A 19,505-nucleotide genomic window follows, 5' to 3' on the forward strand; every position below is an offset into this window, starting at 1 on the left:
CCGGGCCCTGCGTGTGCCCGGGCGGCCGCCGCGCTGCGTGCCCTGCCCGCCGCTCCCTCGGGGGGCCCGGGGAGCCGCCTCGTGTGCGGCGCGCCGCGATTCACCCGCTCCCTCCGCGCCAGCGTACCTGTGCGCCCCGTTTAACGGGAGGCTCGTGGAGAAGCGCCGTGGTTGTTTTGGCTCTGAGCGAAAGATCGCTTCGGGAAAACTGGTAACAGTGTGAAAAGGGGGTCGGGGCTGCGAGGGGAAAGGATGCACCGAGGGTCGCGCTCGTGGGGATGTCCCCTGTGGCCTCCAGGGCTCGCAGGGAGCACCCGCTGCTCGYGGCACTGGGGGCGACACGGATGTTCCCATCCCAAAACTGACTCCACCTGCCTGCGTYCCGGCCCTCTGGAGAGGGAAGAGTGGGTAAACGAGCATTATTTCTCAACAAAGCTGCCATTTAAGCAAGAAAGCGACACTCGGGGGTTCTAACTGTGTAGAAAACACGGGCGGTTCCCTRGAGGGCTTCCCCTGCGGGAGGGAGCTGCCCGAGCCGCCTCGGGCTCCGTGGCCACGGGGCAGAGCCAGTGTCGCGTGTCGCTCTGCACTTGCTCTCCACGGGGCTGTAACCGCTAGTTTCGGCTTTACAAAGCTTTAGCTCGCGCTGTATCTTAGGGCTGTGAAGCGCTCTCATCTCCTAATTGAAAATAAAGCCGGTGTGGATGGCGCAGGAGCTTCTGGTTCGGCATCAGTGCCCTAGGAGCAAACGGTGTCGGTGTCAGGTGGCGATGGTGTCCCGCAGAACTCCATCATCGTGGTTTAAGCTGACGTCAAGATGCTCTCGGGATCACTAATCTAGATGTTGTAGAGTAAGGAGAGAACGTAATTTTTTTTTCCCAAATGGCAGTAAGCTTAATTTTGTTACAATATTCCGGTTTTCATGTTTGGAAGCTCAGATGTCTCTTTTGGTGGTCCCCGCCTCAGAATCGTAAAATAAAGAGAGAACTGAGGCAAACTTCCTTCCAAGACAGCTGGTGCCCAGGTTTTGAAGCATGAATGTGTTTCTTCCTGAAGTTCAGGATTCCTTGTTTGATGAAATTAGGTGGCCACCTTCCGCGCTCCTGTAACGTTTCACCGCGGGTTCCCAACTGAAAAAACTGTCAAAGGAGCTCGAACAACCCAAGGGGTCTGACGGTCTCCTCCTGCCCTTAGAGCAGACTCCGGGAAGGTGGTTCCTAATCTGATTACGGTGTCCCCCGAAGCGCGGCCCAGGAGCGGCCGYGGCGGACGGGCCGCGCGGAACCTGCCGGCACCCGCGGCCCCAACGGCCGCCACCGGCGCCGCCTCCCGCTCCCCGCTCGGCCGTTCGTCGTTGGGCGCCCCTGAACGGACGGCCGTTCAAACAGCCGCGGAGCAGAGGTGGTTCCTGGCCAGCTTCCCGAGCCTCAAAGAGGTCCTGAGATGACGTGAATGAGCATCTTCACCTGAGGTGTGAAKTAGCTCGCCTTTTGTCGGTCTTTCGACGTTGGGCGCTCCTGAAAGGGCCGTTTTTCAAATACMTGTGGAGCAGAGGTGATTCCTGGCTGCCTTCTTGAGCCTCAAGTAGGTCTTGAAGTTACATGAATGAGCGTCTTCATGTGAGATGTGAGTTACTCCCCTCAACTGGGGGAAACTCAATAATTCCGCTCCTGAAAYCAGTGTACTACAGGGTTAAATAAAAATTTTATTTTGACTCTTGTTATTTCAATAGATTTCACATTGTTGCATAATCGTATATGGTCTCTCACAGCTTGGCTATATGAAAAGTATATGGCATTTGCACTTCCAAAATGGTTTTATTGCTGGAACAAGTTGTGGTGAACCTTTGTGGAAGTCTTTAGAGCACTGGCCTCTGGCATACTGAAAATGTAAGGTAATGAAAAATATATTAAAATTTAATATTAAGCACCTAATCCTTTTATATTTAGTGTACTGCATAAAACTCTTTGCCTCAAATGAAACATGAGAATTATTTCAAGTCAGTTCCTTCTTGCCGCCCTAGCAGGCTGGAGAAGCTTCAAGAGCTGTCGCACTACGTGGATGTGATCACTGAGTTTAGGTGTCCTGCCTATAGCTCAGATGGCTGTACGCTTCAATGTTAGCTGGGAAGAACAAGAGAGTTAACCATGCGCTAAATAGTTTGAACAAGAAAAATATGTAAATAACCTAATATGAATTAGGAAAGGTTTCTGTATCACCAAGGTGATAGAGAAATTAGTAGTAGTAATTAAAGGCAAAAACAAATTTAAATTCCATCTCTTCAGCTCCATGCAAATCTACAGGTGATCTAAGGATAAATGCTCATGTTTTTAAGATGCAAGTTTTTGTTTGTTTTTAGAAATAATAATTGGTTAATCTCGAATTGTCATTTCAGACTTTTTTTTTTAATCTTAGCTATTTTAATGAGCCTCATATAGAGCCTGACATGTTTTGCAGTTGGTGATTAGGGAAAATTAAATTAATGTCACTGTGTTATAATTTAGAACAGAATATACACTCACACAACTTTTTACATTATCTTATTCAAATTTTGTGGCGCTTTCCCCACATGTTGTTCACGTAAATTAAGACTCAGTTCTTGATATGGTCCATTGTGTGGCTGGGTGAGGAGGACGTGTTGACAAAGAGCTTAACCACAAGGCCAAGTTTTAGTTCCAAGTAAATCATGTGGTTTATTTGGGGTGGAATTTAATTTGAGGTGGAACTGGATTTTGATACTAGGGCAGGCTCCATAGGCAAGAGCCTGTGGAATAAGGGTGCTGAAAAGAGGGGACGGGAAGGAAGCTTAGCTACCTGTGAGCCGAAATCCTATTTTATTAAGTCCTAAACCACTTCATATAGATCCCTGAAGTCACTGTTTGAAAGTAGCCTTGCTGCTTTTCCTGCCCACACCCTCAAAGCAAGTGCTGGGAAGAACCTGGAGCTGGCCTCGGGACAAATGTGTCTCGTACACATCTGTGTCACTGATGTGTCACTGACACATCTCGTCAGTGACTCTGGAGAACTTTGATTTTTGTGCGGGTTCAAGATGCGGTAGCAGCAGTTGAAGCTAAGGAGGGAACACCCCTGTGAGCGAAGTGATAGATTTAAAAGCAGTGTTAAATATATTGGATCCCCAAGAGATGGGCGTGCCCTGTGTCTTGGTAACTCAGATAAATAGTGCATGTTTTAAATGGTTTAGACAGCTGCCTTTCAGTCAGTTTCTGTGACAGCAGCACTGGTTACCTCTATTGCAGTGTGGCCATTTACTTACCTCTGGTTTTGGGGAAGAAAAAAGAGAATTCTCAGACTTTGAACTTACTTTTTATTTTCTTCTGAAATATAAACTGATGATATTTATGAATTTCTTTCATACTAATAACAGGTTGTGTGTAAGTTAAGATTACAGTGTGAAACTCCTTTCAGTTAAAGCCGTGTATCCGGATGCGAGTCCCCTCTGTGCGTCCCCGCTGTAGCCAACACAGCGGGACCAGCCCTTCCAGCCTCTGGGCCAGGGCTCCCTGTGTCTAGCACGAGTCCTAGGGCCAGCTGCAGTCCCGTTTCCAGCAGCCTGGGCACCAGCAGGTGGAGGGCAGACTGGGAACTGGGGGGTTACTCGCTTTCCGGGCCTCTCCAGTTAGCAGGTCCTGGTGTCCGGGACAGAAAGTCTTTGACTGGGAAGAACCACTGTATCTAGATCCTGTAACTCTGTGAAGCGACGCTCCTGTGCAGGGCAAGAGCCTGATGATGAAAATTTCAGGTTGACACTAAATATTTCTCATTCATTTTCTTTTCCATGGCTTGTTACCACCTTCAGAACACAACCCCTCTCCCCTAAACGAGAAAACGCTCCTGGTTTCCCACCTGTGGCCCTTACATAGTCCCCTGGCAGGCGTATGTTTCACGTGATAGCCTGTTTCCTATACCATTAAAAGATGGATGTTCCTCTGCAGCTCTTCTAGCTGCAGGGTGGATTGGAAAAAGATTGGGCCCAGTTGAGCTATGAAATGCTGATTGCTGCTTGCGCTGGGTGTTAAGTGTAGAATCCCTGTTGATGTTTAGCACTGAGACTTCTTTTTAAAGCCAAGATTTAGGGAACTATTGGCTTAAAATAGAACTCAGAAGATTCTTTCCTCATTTGTTAGGGTGCAACATAATAGGCAAGAGTCTTTTAATGCATTTCTTGAAGTTAAGGTTTAATAAAGGCAACAATTTCAATTGATTCCTGAGCAGGATTCCTAATGCTAGCCTGTTCAAACTGAAAACTCTCCAGGAATCAAGATTTGCAGAATGTACTGTTTGTGCTATGGAGGTGGAATATGAATGTTTCTTTTAGGCTGGAAAACCTCTTTATCCTATATACTCAGTTGTCTAAAATTGAGGTAGGATTTATAAATATGGTACAAAAACATGAACTTAAATAGCTTTTGCTTCAGATTTAAATCTTGAGTTAAGATGARTAGTCTCTCTGTATCTTGCATATACTAATCTTGCAAGTTAAACCAATTCTTTTCCTTTGATATGGGGAATGTGCATATGAGGAGTGTTCTAGAGACAGATTTTAAGTTTCCACTAATTATATATGTCATTTTAGAGTAATGTATGCTGCTAGGAAAAAACTGAATATACATCATCGAATATCAGTACCTAGAAATAAAAAGATAAATTATTCAGCACGAATTTAAACCATGCTTCTGTCTTCCTCTTCTGCATAGTGAGGAAGAAGATGACGATCTCCAATATGCAGATCATGACTATGAAGTACCACAGCAAAAAGGACTTAAGAAGATATGCAACCGGGTGAAATGGACACGAGATGAGGTAACACCTTCTGCTTTAGTTTCTTTCCTATGTGGTGTTGGAAATGTGCTGGAGTGTGTTGTATGTGCTGAGTTGGGATAGCATATATATTTATTGGCTGAGGTTGTCTTAACAGGATGAAAAGCTGAAGAAGCTGGTAGAGCAAAATGGTACAGATGATTGGACTTTCATCGCTAGTCATCTACAAGTAAGTGTGAATCTCTTTTTCAGTTAAGTTTCCTTTCAGTATTTTTATATTTTGGTGATGTGTTTGAAAACAAATGATAGAGAAGTTGGAAACAGTTACTAGACAAGACTGTTTCAAGGACTGTTTATAATTTGGACTTGAAATCTAGCTCAGACTTTAAGAGCTTATCAGTTCATACTGAGACTCAAATGATGATCTGAAATTATCCAAAACCCCTGGTATACCTACATATACATATACCTATATTTTCTGTCGATTCGGGATTATATACTTAATTTGTCAGTTGTGTCCTGTTGTGCTCCATGGGGGAGTTTGAAGCCACAACTCTCTTACTTGTTCCATCACTAAATGATTCCTCAGCTAGGAAAACCATTGTATGATTTGGACATTGATGATGTTTCTTTATCTTCTAATTAAATGTTACGAAATACCTACTATATAGGTATAGATAGACTATRTAGCTAGACTCTACAAAAAAAGAATTAAATTATTACTTAAAATTGAAGTAAAATGTATAAATGTTAGAAATCAGAAAATTTAAAAACTTTTGATTGTAAAATTGAATGGAATGACATGATTGAGTAAAGTACACATGCAGCTAGGTGAAAATAAATTTGAATTCTAAAAGCTGGACTGCAACTTTTAGATGTTCCTGTCATATTTGTGCAATTATATTGCTTTTTTTGATGAATAAGGAATATAAATTATCAAGTCCTTCAGCTGAAAACATAATTTTGGAGACAAATRGGGAAGCAAGCCGACCTGTTATGACAAAACAGGATGAAAAAAGTTGTCTACTCCCCCTGCCATTCAGCCCAATATAGGAAGTTTTCATTAATCTTGAAATTGAGAATAGAATCAGTTTTAACTTGCAATGTTCACTAGGATTCCTCCACCCTTGTTACCTTTGTTCCTATCCAGTTACAAAGGTGGAATTAAACAATGATAGAGATGGGAAGAGAAACTAGGCTGCAGGGAAGAGAAACAAATAAAATATTGTTCAAGTGTGCTTAGGTTGAAAAGAGGCTGCCCAACTCTCATGGGAAACATGCATGGAAGACCAAGTTGCTCTTTGCAAAGACAAGCAAAGGTGGGCACAGGTAGCACTTACCTTATTCCTCTTGATACTGTTTAGCTAGGAAAGCCAACTATATTTTGAATTATTAGCAAGTAAAGACATTCAGAAACTGTCATCTTTTCAGAACTCCATCTTGCTGTTGGACTGGGTACAAATGAGCCTCCCCTTCATCCTGCCCTGAAAGTAAAGTTGGCCTAAAGGTGACACAGAGAGGGAATGCAGCATGTTTTCTCTCTCAGTTTTTCGTAGCTAAGGCAGACCTGAAATGATTTTGAAGGTAAATCATTTGATTTGAAGGTAAAGCACTGCTAGGCCATGATTTCAAACTTGTTCTTCCATTGAAAATTTGGAATAATTGTTCTCTGTGTTAAATGTGCCTTTTATGGCTTGTCTGTATTGGAAATTGATGTTTTATAACACATTGTAGTGTGCTTTTAAACATACAATGCCTGCTTGTGAATAACTTTTCTTTTTTGGTCTGCAGACTACCTTATTTAACTTCATTTTAGCATGATAATTTCTTCATTTGGTAGACAGGCTCAGCAAAGCTGTAATCATTGCTAACTAATACGTGCAACTTCTTGTAGCTAAGAGTTTTAACAGGTCAACCTGGTCTCTAAAACTATTTCAGAATCGTTCAGATTTTCAGTGCCAGCATCGATGGCAGAAGGTGCTAAACCCCGAACTCATTAAAGGTCCGTGGACTAAAGAAGAAGATCAGAGGGTAATGAAAGCTCATTGATACTTTAACTATAGTTAATAAAAATAAAGTGATGACCAACTGCTAAGGATATGTGAAGATTTTCTGTGATCTCATCCCCACACATTGTGCTTGTCACATCTTGTGCTGCAGATAATTGCATTATATTATGCAGAATAAAAGTGCAGCTGTTCTTAAGTAAATGGGATGTCTGGTCTGCTCAGGTGTTTAATTTCTCTTTACTCAGGTTGCTAGCTCAATTGCTGTAGCTCACAAAGTAGAGGATACCTCTCTGGCACTAAAGATCCAAGGTGTTACTTACATCTTCTGTTTTCCTCAAACCCACCAGACTTGAAGAGSTTGGGAATGGGAGAAATTTGTTTGTACTCTACTGTTAATGAAACTGAAATGACTTTTTAAATTTCATTCCCACATTTTTTTTTCTTTAATCCACACTGCACCTCTTTTCCTGCAAAACCAGGGCTGTGCTTTAGGGGCACGTGCATTTAGCTTTCAGATTTGGCATAGACTGCTCGTTCTCATTGTTTAAGCTAAGCTGGTTCAAACTAGTATCTGTAAAATTGTGAATATGGTTCCCTTAATTTGTTATTTGATAGCTCTTATCAGTCTTTCAAGAAAAATGTTTGTATAATGTGAAATAAAACTGAAAAAAATAAAAATGGTGGAGACTGGGAGAGGAAGTTTTTTGTATTGTCTTGCTAGTGTATTTTGTTCTTGTTTTTTTTTTTTTATGTGTGCATGTTTCCCAGTGTCAGTCTTTGTAATGTATAATTGGGGTGCTGAAGTTTGCAAAAAACATGTTCATCAGTATACCCTAACCCCAGAGCTTTAAAGTATAATAATTGCTTTGGTTTCTTCAAAAGTAACTAACAAAAACCCCATATAACCACTGCCTCTATAGGACTAGTTTCTTGCCAAACTGACTGTTATAATCCTGTTCTAAAACATGAGTTTATCGGTTGCCTTAGTCTTTAGAAAAATTACATCTTGGAATTCTAACATAGTTTCCTCTGCATTCCAGGTTATTGAGTTAGTTCAGAAGTACGGTCCAAAGCGCTGGTCTTTAATTGCCAAACACCTGAAGGGAAGAATAGGCAAGCAGTGCAGAGAGAGGTGGCATAACCATCTTAACCCTGAGGTAAAGAAGTCTTCGTGGACGGAAGAAGAGGACAGGATAATCTATGAAGCTCACAAGCGTCTGGGAAACCGATGGGCTGAAATTGCAAAACTTCTTCCTGGAAGGTGCTTTTCAACTTTATTTGTATTGAATATTGGAATATGGAAAGCAGGCTTTGCACAAGTCTTTCCAGAATAATTTGTTAAAGAACACCCGTTGAAATTCAAGTCATCATATCTTGATAGATACTGAAACAACTGCCTGTTGAAAATCTTGCGCATTTGCTTCTGTGTTCTTAAAAATCTAGAACACAAAATGACCAACACATCTSTAACACCTTGGAGGTTCCCTCAAATTCCTAACTTGTAATTGTCGAATTTCCAATAGCTGAAAAACCTGTAGTGGGGCTCAGGAGAGCAAGGTAATAACTGCAATTAATAATGGAATAGTCTGTGCTATCACCATGCTACGATTGTGTATCAAAGCCCCTCAATAATATGTATTTGAAGTGACTTTATTTTTGGTTTAAGTTCAGAAGTCTTGGGGGGAGTGTTGTGGAACATATCAAAATTGAACATTTGCAAAGCAGATGAGGTTAGCAATCTTCAAAGCCTAGACTTGGGAGAGATTCACTGCAAAGTCAGTTAATGTTAAGAGGTTAACATGTAGTCTATAGAATCAAGAATGAAGTGCATGTATTTATTGTTCTGTTTATGTTTGCTTTAAAGTGATTGCCAATTTCTATGCTGTAGAAAATAAAACTTGTGTGTGTAAAGAGTTTAATGAAACTTGTAGTGTTATGTTATTCAMTGAAATTCAATGGTAAGCTGAATTCAGAATTCTTTGTCAGTCTCCTGAATTCTATTTGTGTGTTCAAGAGGTGACTGTCTTACCTCTACCTGTGCCTAAGGAATGTCAGCTCTTGTTATGGGAGGAGAGTGAGCCCGTTGGGATGTGTGTTTAAAAACTTGACATTTTGGTTAGTTACTGAATTTAAGTTACTGATTGCAGGAAATCCTTTGGAGGAATAGTAAGGGAGTGGATTGAATCTGAAGGAGACTTCAGGGAGCATTTAAGGACAGAGGCATTCCCAGTTCACTAGCTTATTCAGTGAAAGTAAATCCAAAATGACTCTTTTCTAAAAATTGGTTCCTTAACTGAGGAATTTGTTAAGAATTTGTCAATAGGGAGATGAAAAGGGAAAATAACTCTTGGAGTTGAATGTAGATATAAGTATGGAATTAAGCCCCATTCTTTATTTTTGTCTATCTCTCTGTGACACTGGGCACTTAGTATTAATATATACATTATTTTACCTTAATGTTTGTCTAGTGTTAAAAGTGACTCCTGCGTGTTTGCTGAACCGCAGACCTTCTCTTTCCAAGGGAGTAGTCTTTGCCATGTCTGCTTTTCCARTACAAGACCAGGGCACCAGGAGATAGTGCCTGATCTTGGAGATCACCAAGCTGCACAGGCTACTCGGGGAGCTGGGAATGCAGGCTGTCATTTTAGCAGAGATGTTTTGTAGTGGCAAACATGAGCCACGTCACCCTTACTGTGCTGCAGGACAGTAGGGTGAGTGGGGAAGCTTGATGTTCTCCTGCACGTTTCTAAGAGATGCAAAGAGAATAAAGTGATATAGCAATAGAGAGTGTATGGCTGTTCTTGAAGTAGCCAAGAAAAAGGATTTTTGTCTCTAATAACAGCCAGAACAAAAGATCTCTCATTTACTTTTAAATTTCCTTCAGACTTAAAAATTCATGTKGAAGACTTTTTGAGGGGGGCGAAAAAAAAAAGCAGCTTTTCAGTAACTGTGCAAAGAAACCCGTGATTATGAAATTGTYAGTCAAAGCTGCTCCAGCTGCCTAGATTTGTGGCTTTGGATTAATCTACTGTACAGGCTCTGCAAGTGTGTTAAACTTTGAGATATGAAAACCAGTTATTTTTGTACACTTTCATTTTAGGACAGATAATTCCATTAAAAATCACTGGAACTCAACAATGAGAAGAAAGGTGGAACAGGAAGGATATCTGCAAGATGGTATAAAATCCGAAAGAGCTAGTTCATCCAAATTTCAGCACAAACCTTGTGCAACTATGGAACATGTGCAAACCCAGAGTCAGTTTTACATACCCGTTCAGACACATGTAAGTTCTAAATCCATGATAATTAGAATTTCCCAGTTTGGAATCATTCATTGGGTTTGGAAATAGAAATGAATGTGTGTATGTGGGGTGTTTTGTTTTTTTTTTTTTAAATCTATTAAGTCACTGCAGTACATAGGAAAATATTTAAGAAATTTTAAAGCTGTAGTAAGTGTATATAAGTATGGTAATCTAGAGATGATCTTATAGAATCCTTTGGTTTAGAATATATAAAGTCATGTATGTCTCTTAGATTCCAACATACCAGTATGCATCAGCCGAAGCGAGCTGTCTAGAACATGCTTCAGCCTCTTCCAACTTAATTCAGGTAAGTTGTTACTGGGCATTGTTAGTGAACAAAATCTGCTTTGTTTTATAATGTATAATGAAGATTTAAAAAAAAGAAGTGATCATTAAAATGTTTTTATTATTAATTAAATTTGCCTAAGCATTCCTCTATTTGTAAAGAGCTTTCACTATTTAAATGAGAGTTCTAAGTAGGAAAAAAAGAGATCTTTGTGGATCTCAGTGCTGTAGGTGGATCTATCTTGTATTTTTTCATAAGAGAGCTTTATAAGATGACGTTGCAGGATATGATAAGTTGTGTATGGTATGTAAATATATGTATTGGTTATGGTTGTATCTGACGATTATAGCTTAGAAAATGTCTACTAATTAAATTTCARGTTAGAATTATGACTTGTTTGCATTACCAAGCTTCTGTGAGACTTCCTTGCAAGATTTTATTTCCTTACACATGCAATAATACATCTCTACTTGAAAGATTCGGTTAAAATGACATACTGTGATGTATATTTGACTCTACTGTTGTCTTCAGTATGTTTTAGACCCTTTCTATATGATAAACCTCTGTCCCTCAAATAGGCTGTTTTGCATCGCTATAAATATTTAAGTATTGAAGAAAGCAAAAATAACATTACTGACTATTTTGGTTTCCTTTTGTGGATGATACTGGCTCACTTGGAATTGGAAGTGCCAGACTCCAAGTGTTGTAGACTGGAAAGAGATCTTGATTTGTGATATGACCTTCGGGAAGAATTGTTGTGAATTTGGATTTGGTAAAATGATTGTTCAGATAGAGGGGGAAAGTAGTTTGTCTGAACTAGATGTGCTAAAGGCATTTGGCAGAAGTCTGCCTTACCTTAAGTTTTCTTGAGCAGTTCATCTTTTCATATCCTGGGGAGGGAGTTCTCACTAGGTTCTCCCTCTTTCCATCTCTACTCTGGGAACAGAATTCACCAAGCTTGCAAATTRTAAGGCCTCATGTAGCTTTTGCCAACTCAGACTGCCCCTTAAAGGGAAGTTTAAGATATATTCTGCTACTAGAAATCCCTTCAGAACAGGAGGAAGACTTGTAAAGGTAGAATAACTAGCTTTCAAATGCATGGCATATGTCCTTATTTGCCATGATTTTTTTTTTAACAGTTTCCTTAGCTATGCAGCAATATTGGAAAAATAGAAGAGAAAAAAACAGCTAGTTCTTTTCCAGTAGCAATGGTGGTACCAAATGTTGGCTTGCTTGGTGCTGGTGTAGATTCTCTGCCAGCAAGAGCTAGTTTCAAGCACTGTCTCACACACTTGCTGAGGATAATCAGATTCAAAATGCWGGGGAACATGTGAACTTCTCTACATGAGTTCTTGTGCTGTTCTGTCTATCAGAGCTGGAGCCCGGCGTTTTTCTCTTAGTCTGCTGAAGTCCACTGAACACTTATGGACTATATTGGAAGCCTTTTACAGTTATGTAAATATTACTTTAAAATCAGATCAATCTCATAAATTTCTGGGGTTGTTTTGCTTGCAAATGACTGTTGCWTTGCATAGTATGATACAGCTTGAACAGCTGGTCCCAGTTTGTGCAACTCTTATTAAAATGTRTTTAAGGTATATTGTAAAATTTTTATAGTGTGTCAGGGGAAGGCAAAAATAATGACTTTTTTCTTAAATGTTTCAGCAATCTTTTATTGATGATGATCCTGATAAAGAAAAGAAAATAAAGGAACTTGAATTGTTACTTATGTCTGCAGAGAATGAAATCAGAAGAAAACGAGTATCATCTGTAAGAATTGTACAGTTCTTTAAATATTTGAATTGACTGGGATTAATCCTTAGCAATTAAGTAATGGATGCTTATTTTTTGCATGATATTTTTGTCTGACTCTCTAAAATTACTCAAACTTAGTATGAAAGTGTAAAAGAAAATCTATCTGTAATTTGAGACAAAGTATTTTAGTGTGATTCTCTAAATTCTGAAAACAGTACTGAGCAGTGTACTAAAGTGAGATAGCCATTTGGATGTTAAGTCATTGTGGAACCTTCATTAAAAGATAGCTGATCATACTAGGAGTATTTCATGTTTTAGAAACAATTTCTAGTCTTAAAATGTATTTGTATACTGCAGTGMGGATGACTTCATAATGTTCTCGTGTTCAGGAAAACAGGAAACTTGCATCAGGGATGGCTTCAATATAGCCCCTAATAACCAGTACAACCCATAAAGATTAAGCATAGACACATAAGAGAGAGAGAATTTGAATCTTATATGAGTGAGATAAGAGATGATGAATCCGTAGATGCAAGGGAAGGACTGTAACTGCTTTCATGCAAGCAAATAACTTGTGTTTGAAAATGCAAAAATAAGCAGTTACCCTTGGTCTTCCCACATACTTTTCTCCACCCATGCACTATTCTCATGTGTGACTCCTTTTTTGCTTTCAAATCTGAATTAGGCTAATGCATTTCTTCATACTTTTTAGCAAGCTGGAAATCTGCCTAGCTGGTCTGGAGGCTTTGTCATGGAAGACGGTGTGTCGAATACCCTAAATAGCTTTGGGGACCAAACGAGTGAATACTACAGCATAGATGAGACCCAGAGCGCCTCYGTTCAGCAGAATTCACCTACCAAGTATTTGGCTGTGGAAGCAAATGCGGTTTTATCATCTCTACAAACCATTCCAGAATTTGCAGAGACACTAGAGCTTATTGAATCTGTAAGTCTGGTTATGTATTCTAAATAAGTAAATATTTGGGGATATTTAAATTGATTCAATGCGTGTAAGGTTTTTTTCAGTTAGGTATTTTGAAAAGATAAAAGAGAATAACTCTTTGGAGTTATTGCCTCCAGAGGTAGAGAGCTCTTGGATGCTCTTGGATGTTGTTTCACAATCYGGGATAAGTCTTTTTGTGCTTCTGTTTCATACCTTGCCTCAYAGGATCCTGTAGCTTGGAGTGATGTCACCAGTTTTGACCTTTCAGAAGCTGTTGCATCTCCTGTCAAGCCAGCTCCAGTAAAACTAATGCGAATTCAGCACAACGAAAGGGCTACCGAGTGCCAGTTCAGTGTTGTGCTTGATGGCAAGAAGCCAAGCGGAATCAGCAGTGAGGAAGAAGCAGTGTTTTCAGCAACCCCAAACCTAACCAAATTCAGCACTCCACCTACCATCCTAAGAAAGAAAAAGAGACTGCGTGTTGGGCAATCCCCAATTAATGAACTGAATGATGGTTTGTGTAATGAAGCCATCAACGTTGCACTAAAGCACACGCCAGTGAAAACACTACCATTTTCTCCGTCACAGGTAAGTCTCCCTTTAAATAGAAACCATGCACTGCATCGTTTATAAATCACAGTCTCTTCCTGGGTACTATGTTACAGTCTAAACAAATAGGTTCAAGTATCTTAATAAAACATTTGTTAAAGAGTAGATCTATTTTAAAAGTTTTTAARTAACCTACCTCCTCTGTTTTGAAGACTGGATTTTGTGGTCGGTGTTCTGCTTGAGCTTGCACTTTCTCATAGAGATATTGTTGATAGTTCTAATTGGTCCCTGTGTTCATTACCTAAGCAAAGAGTAGGTATTTCTAAAAGCATGGTTTAATTGATAAATTTGGTARATGCCATGCAGTCTAAGTTTAAATAACATATTGGAGTTTATCAGTAAAATCTCTGCCTATAATTTGTGTCCTACTTTTTTTCTTTTTCATTGTTCAGAACAGCTGTAAAGTTTTGTCATTAGTTAGCCTTTTTTTTTCCCCCTCTCTCTAGTTTTTCAACACTTGCTCTGGAAATGAACAATTTAACCTTGAAAATCCTGCATTTACATCAACTCCAATCTGTGGGCAGAAGGTTCTAATTACAACTCCTCTACACAAGGAAATGACACCAAAAGATCAAAAGGAAAATGCTGGGTAGGATTATTACATTAAGAATCTGGTGGTGGTGTTCATCTAAAAGTGCACTTTTCTGAACACTGTGGAAATAGTCTGCACATACAGTATGAATGAGTTCAAAGAACACTGACATGTAAACGCTTGCATGCAGATGTAAATTTGCCTCCTTCTTGGAACCACAGAATTTACTTGCAATCAGTTATTTTTTTTAACAGTTATATTTTAACAGTTTTTTTTAACACAGGACAAAACACAATTAAATTCATTTGTACCTGGGACCAGTTTGTGGCAGTTTAGTATTTCCTGATTTGTGGTGGTGATATCACTTGTGCAAATTGAGATATTTAAAAATGCTTAACTGACTTAAATTCATTTGTATAAACACTTTGCTGTGCTTGAATAGTTTTAGAACCCCTACAATTAGAAGATCTCTGCTGGGTTCAACACCAAGGACGCCGACTCCTTTTAAAAACGCTCTGGCTGCTCAGGAAAAAAAGTATGGCCCTCTCAAACTAATGGTATGTAATGACATAAGTCTGTTTTTTGTTGAAGTAGCCCGGTGCCCTCTCAGTTTTGAAATACAAGCCTATGCATGGTCTTAGAAAGCAATCTGCYATGTCAGGACATTTCCTAAGATCCTAGAGAACAGTTAGTGGATCCACAGTGTTTCAGGGCTTTTGTGTTGGATAGACCGGTGTCGTTGAGCGTAGGACAGAAGCATCTCCTTTGGGGCAGCATTCAGTCCATCTACTCATTTGGTCCATAGCCGTTTTCTGTCACTACTGACAAGGACAGACTTAACACACTGGCTCTGTATTTGTATTTTTTTAAATTGCGGTAGTCTTGCTAAGACTGGTAACATCATTGTCTGAGAATTTGATTTTAATACTCTGGGGTTCTGTTTTTCCTAAGGAGAAATTTTTCCTAAGGAGAAATAAGTGAGAAGAGGGATGGGTATGGCTCCTCCCATTAATGTAATCTGACAAAAGCAGCCTGATGCAGATGAAGGAYTGGCTGCATTATTTTAAGCAACTTTCACACTTGATTTGTAAAGCTTTGTTATCTTTGAAACTTTAGGGCTGTTTAAGAGATGATTTTTTGTTTTCTGGTTTTGGTTCTTCTACAGTGTGGGGAGTGAAACCAGATGTTTGCTACAGCAWGTTAGTATTTGGTGCTTTTTTATGGGAAGGTTTTAGAAGGATTTTGTCTTTCCTAGGATTTTCTTGAGTAAAGTTTAGGTTTTTCTTGATCCTAAAAAACTAGCATTTTTTTTTCCTAGCAGTTCATGGCTACTGTGATTCTTACAGCTGTCTTTTCTGGTGGTATAACCATAATTTTTTTCCAGTGTGTCAGATTTTTGCTCCCTTCGCCTTGCTGAGGCATTTTAATGCATAATAACTTTTGGAATCCAGTAGACATATGCCTTTCAAATTCAGAATAATTTCAAGCCAATATATATTGACTACTGTGTTTCTGCAAACACAGAAGGTAGCTCAGACTTTGCCACAGGGCTTGGCACCATCTGTGTTACCCTATAGATTCACAGTCTCTCACTATGCAAATGGTGTGGTTTGACATTCCTGCTTCTGTCCACTATTAACCTCCTGTTCAAAATCAAATTTTGAGGGCTTAGGGGAATTCTTCTCCTATTGGTACACAAAGGAGCCATCTGTATGGCTTATGTGAAATTCTGTACTCGGGACTTTCAACACAAATCTCTGAATAAGACATTGATAGTTTAATACATGTTCCTCTCCCAACAAGAGCCATGATTTATAGTACAATTTTTCTTACTTTGCTACATATAAAGATTTATTTATCCYTTTTGTCTGTGGATAACTTGCTAAAACATATCAACTGCTCACCTGTTTGTATGTTTTCAGTGTTACCCTGTGTTCTTAGAAGCTAGTGTGTGCATGTATGTATTATCTGGCTGAAAATAATGCGGAGTAATATGAATTATAGTATCACATAGTCTTGAAATGTTGATCTATAGTTAAATACAATAATCTAATCCTTAATCTGTTGCTGATTTTTGATGGATTTTTTATCTGCCCTAGATTAGGTGAACGGAGAATATGATGAAAAGTAGTAACTAATACGCTTCCTATATTCTTCTTTGATTCTAATTAATTTAGTCACAACCACTTGCCTTCCTGGAGGAAGATATTAGGGAAGTTTTGAAAGAGGAAACTGGAACAGACATATTTTTCAAGGAGGAAGATGACCCTATCTATAAAAGCTGCAAGCAAGAGGTAAGACTACCATAATGCTTTCTGACGGGAAATAATTGCCTTTAAACAATGTTTTAAAAAAACTTCTCTGTAAACCATTACAGCACAATTCTGCTAAGAAAGTCAGAAAATCACTGGTCCTAGATCCATGGGAGAAAGAGGAGYTTGGTGCCCAGCTCTTCACTGAGGATAATAATAGTTTGGATGTACAGGTGGGTATTAAAGTACTGAATAGCATCACTGGCAGCAATACTAATGTAAAATTGAATGTCTTCAACTGTATCAGCTAAAATAGAGTGTGGATTTTGGCTAAATTTATCATGCATCTCCACTTTGAAATATTAAATATTTAAGCAACACTTGACTATTGGGGTTTCCGGGCATGAATTTTCCTTCTGCCCCTAGGACTAGGAGGCTTCAGCTGGGGGAGTCCTGTGGATGCCTCATGGAGCTGCCCCTCTCCTGGTGAGGGCTGCACTTGGCACGGATATCGCCCTGCAGCCCTGTCCTCATCCTGTATCGGGCAGCATGGKTTTTTTTCCCTTTTCTTTACATACGAGTAAAGGACAATGCTGTAAAAGTATCAAGCATTCAGAAAATTAGGTTTGTGGTCTTCCTCTGCCAAGGGAATTTGAGATACTTCTCTCTCAGCAACCAGGGCACAAAGAGTATGGAGGTAGGGCTGCTTTGTCCCTCATTTCTTTAAAAAGTAGCTCAATATTTTCTAATTGGGTGACTAAGTGAACAGATAAATCTTTATTCTTGTAATTTGTGGGGAAAAAAAACCCTTTTGTTCTAAGTTACTTGTTAGAATTAATCCGCAAGTGTATTAATTTGAAAGCACAAATGTCTGGATCTTGGTCAGGCATAGAGTTATGTTCCACAGGCAGATATGCCAGTGAGAGGTGAAGTGAAATGAAGAGGCGTTTAAATCCTGCTGCGTTCTGATTATTGTGGCCAGCTTTCCAAATTCCCTCCTTTAATTAACGCCCTCATTAACCGCCCCCGCTGGAAGCGCTGGGTGTTGGATGCGCTGCCACCTAGTGGAATCCCGTGGCTCGCGGGCCGCTTCCATCGGCAGCATCTCTGCARCGGCGGAAAATCAAACCGGAATGCCCACGCTTCCCTTGCACACTCTTCCGTGCCATATCAGAATATTCCTACCCCTCGTGTTCAGAAAAATAAATCGAGGATAGCTGAGGTAGCTGGTGGGGCGTTTGCTCTGTTTCAATGAGGGATTTTAATGGAAACATTTCCTCTTGGGATGGGGGAGATGGTGGCAGTCCCTGACTTCAAAATGCAAAAATGCACCGACCCTTAATTGCTTGTGCATGAGAAAGACTATTGGGAGGAAGGCCCCAGCTAGAATAAATGCTTAAAGGTAGGTTAACATGTTTTAATGGGTAGTATGGTACCATAATAGCTATTATGGAAAAACAAACAAGTATACTTGCCAGTTGCTCGCATCTAAATGTTTTTCTCTTACAAACTTGTCATGTGCTTTGCTGTAATAAATCCAATTGAATTTTTTTTCACTTACATAAAAATTATCARTATATGAAACTATTTTGTCAAATCGTTGAGTAATTAATTCTTAAAGTAGTTTCCCTTGCTAGTACTGATATGATGATAATTTTTTAACTGTAGCCACGTTGTCATTAGTTAGGAAAGAGTTGCATTAGAACTAAATTATAAACTCTTTTTCTTAAACCAATTTTGTAGTTATCGTTTGACTTGATAATGTCTCTTTTTTTAATAAAATGTAGTCAGATATATCATGATTTTATAAACAAGAAAGAAACAATCTACCCGATGCTCAAAGGAATACTGTTTTTTGTTGCCCAGTTGCAGCTGTTTTTTGTTGCCCAGTAATGACTATGAATGTTACTATAGCCTGAGCTTTTTTTTTTTTAATATATAAATATAAAAAACTTGAGGGGGGAAAATATATATTTTATTTTATTACTAAGAGTCTACCTGTTAAGTAGTTGTTTTGGCATCTCAGATCAGAGCAGTTAAAGATCATTTCTATGAAATACTAATTATTATTCCTGTTCCCTACCCTCTTTCTTGTCATTAGTCAGAAAATGTATATGCCACATCTTTATTAATGATACCATTGCTGGAGATTCATGACAACAGATGTAACCTGACATCAGAAAAACAGGATACAAACTCAGCAAACAAAGCAAATGCAGTAATGAAGAAGAAATTGAATACATGTGCTTCAAGACATGCTAGAATGGAGAGATCTCTTCAGGTCTGGATTCAAAATGTTGTTAGTTTGGCAGTGTTTTTCTTTTGGTGTTTGTTTTTGTCTTTTTTTAACTGTTAACTACTAATCTTGTGGGTTTTATCTCATTCTAATGTCCGGAATTGTTCTGTTCAGTTATTTAGTTTGAATTAATGTTTCCAAGATCGTTAATTTTCACAAGTTGATCATTTGTCCATTAAAGAGTATTCCTGTTTCCTTTTTTTAAGTACAATTGGGGTGTTTCACTGAGTGATCCTTATGGTTTCAACACGTCTACCTGGGCCAGAATTATGCACTGAAACATACTTGAAAAGAGAGTTTAGTCCTACCATATCAGTACTCTTGAACCATCTTTCTCCTTTTTCCCCTGAAAAATCCTCCCTCAGTTGACTTGTTTTCTCTAATCATGAATCCCTTCCATGAATTAAATTCCACAGATCTATAGAGAAGCTCAAATGGCTCCTTTTCTCCATGTGTCCATATGTGTAACTGGTTCGGTTGGATCAGTTTCTAGCTTGGGTTGTAGATGGGAGAGAAACTTGCATTCCTCATTCTGCTACAGGCTGCATCTGTCAGGTGCAATTTAGAGATGCAACATAGCAGCTTGAGACTGAATAAACCATGTCAAAACAGGCACTGCTTTTTTTTTTTTTTTTTTTTTTTTTTTTTATGGTGGAAGCAAGTCTAATGAGTCAATTATTCTTCCATTCGTTATTTTTGGTCCTAGATCCTCTTCTCCTTCTGATACATCCTTGAAACATGT

The 19,505-nt window shown here is 39.3% G+C and overlaps 1 protein-coding gene across 1 annotated transcript in view; it reads left to right on the forward strand.

The window, feature by feature from the left end:
• MYBL1 (MYB proto-oncogene like 1) overlaps positions 1–19,505 on the forward strand; it is a 27,105-nt gene that overhangs the window by 6,392 nt on the left and 1,208 nt on the right. The window contains exons 2-15 of the mRNA XM_026035606.1: positions 4,675–4,821; positions 4,937–5,008; positions 6,718–6,810; positions 7,829–8,049; positions 9,889–10,072; positions 10,323–10,397; positions 12,042–12,146; positions 12,844–13,077; positions 13,300–13,662; positions 14,130–14,272; positions 14,658–14,772; positions 16,393–16,509; positions 16,593–16,700; positions 18,569–18,748. Of these exons, the coding sequence (XP_025891391.1) occupies positions 4,675–4,821; positions 4,937–5,008; positions 6,718–6,810; positions 7,829–8,049; positions 9,889–10,072; positions 10,323–10,397; positions 12,042–12,146; positions 12,844–13,077; positions 13,300–13,662; positions 14,130–14,272; positions 14,658–14,772; positions 16,393–16,509; positions 16,593–16,700; positions 18,569–18,748 (2,157 nt within the window). The remainder of the gene's footprint in view (positions 1–4,674; positions 4,822–4,936; positions 5,009–6,717; positions 6,811–7,828; positions 8,050–9,888; positions 10,073–10,322; positions 10,398–12,041; positions 12,147–12,843; positions 13,078–13,299; positions 13,663–14,129; positions 14,273–14,657; positions 14,773–16,392; positions 16,510–16,592; positions 16,701–18,568; positions 18,749–19,505) is intronic.

The sequence above is a fragment of the Nothoprocta perdicaria genome, unplaced genomic scaffold (genome assembly GCF_003342845.1).
Source record: "Nothoprocta perdicaria isolate Ctin4 unplaced genomic scaffold, notPer1 scaffold_162, whole genome shotgun sequence".
Classification (NCBI taxonomy): Eukaryota; Metazoa; Chordata; class Aves; order Tinamiformes; family Tinamidae; genus Nothoprocta; species Nothoprocta perdicaria.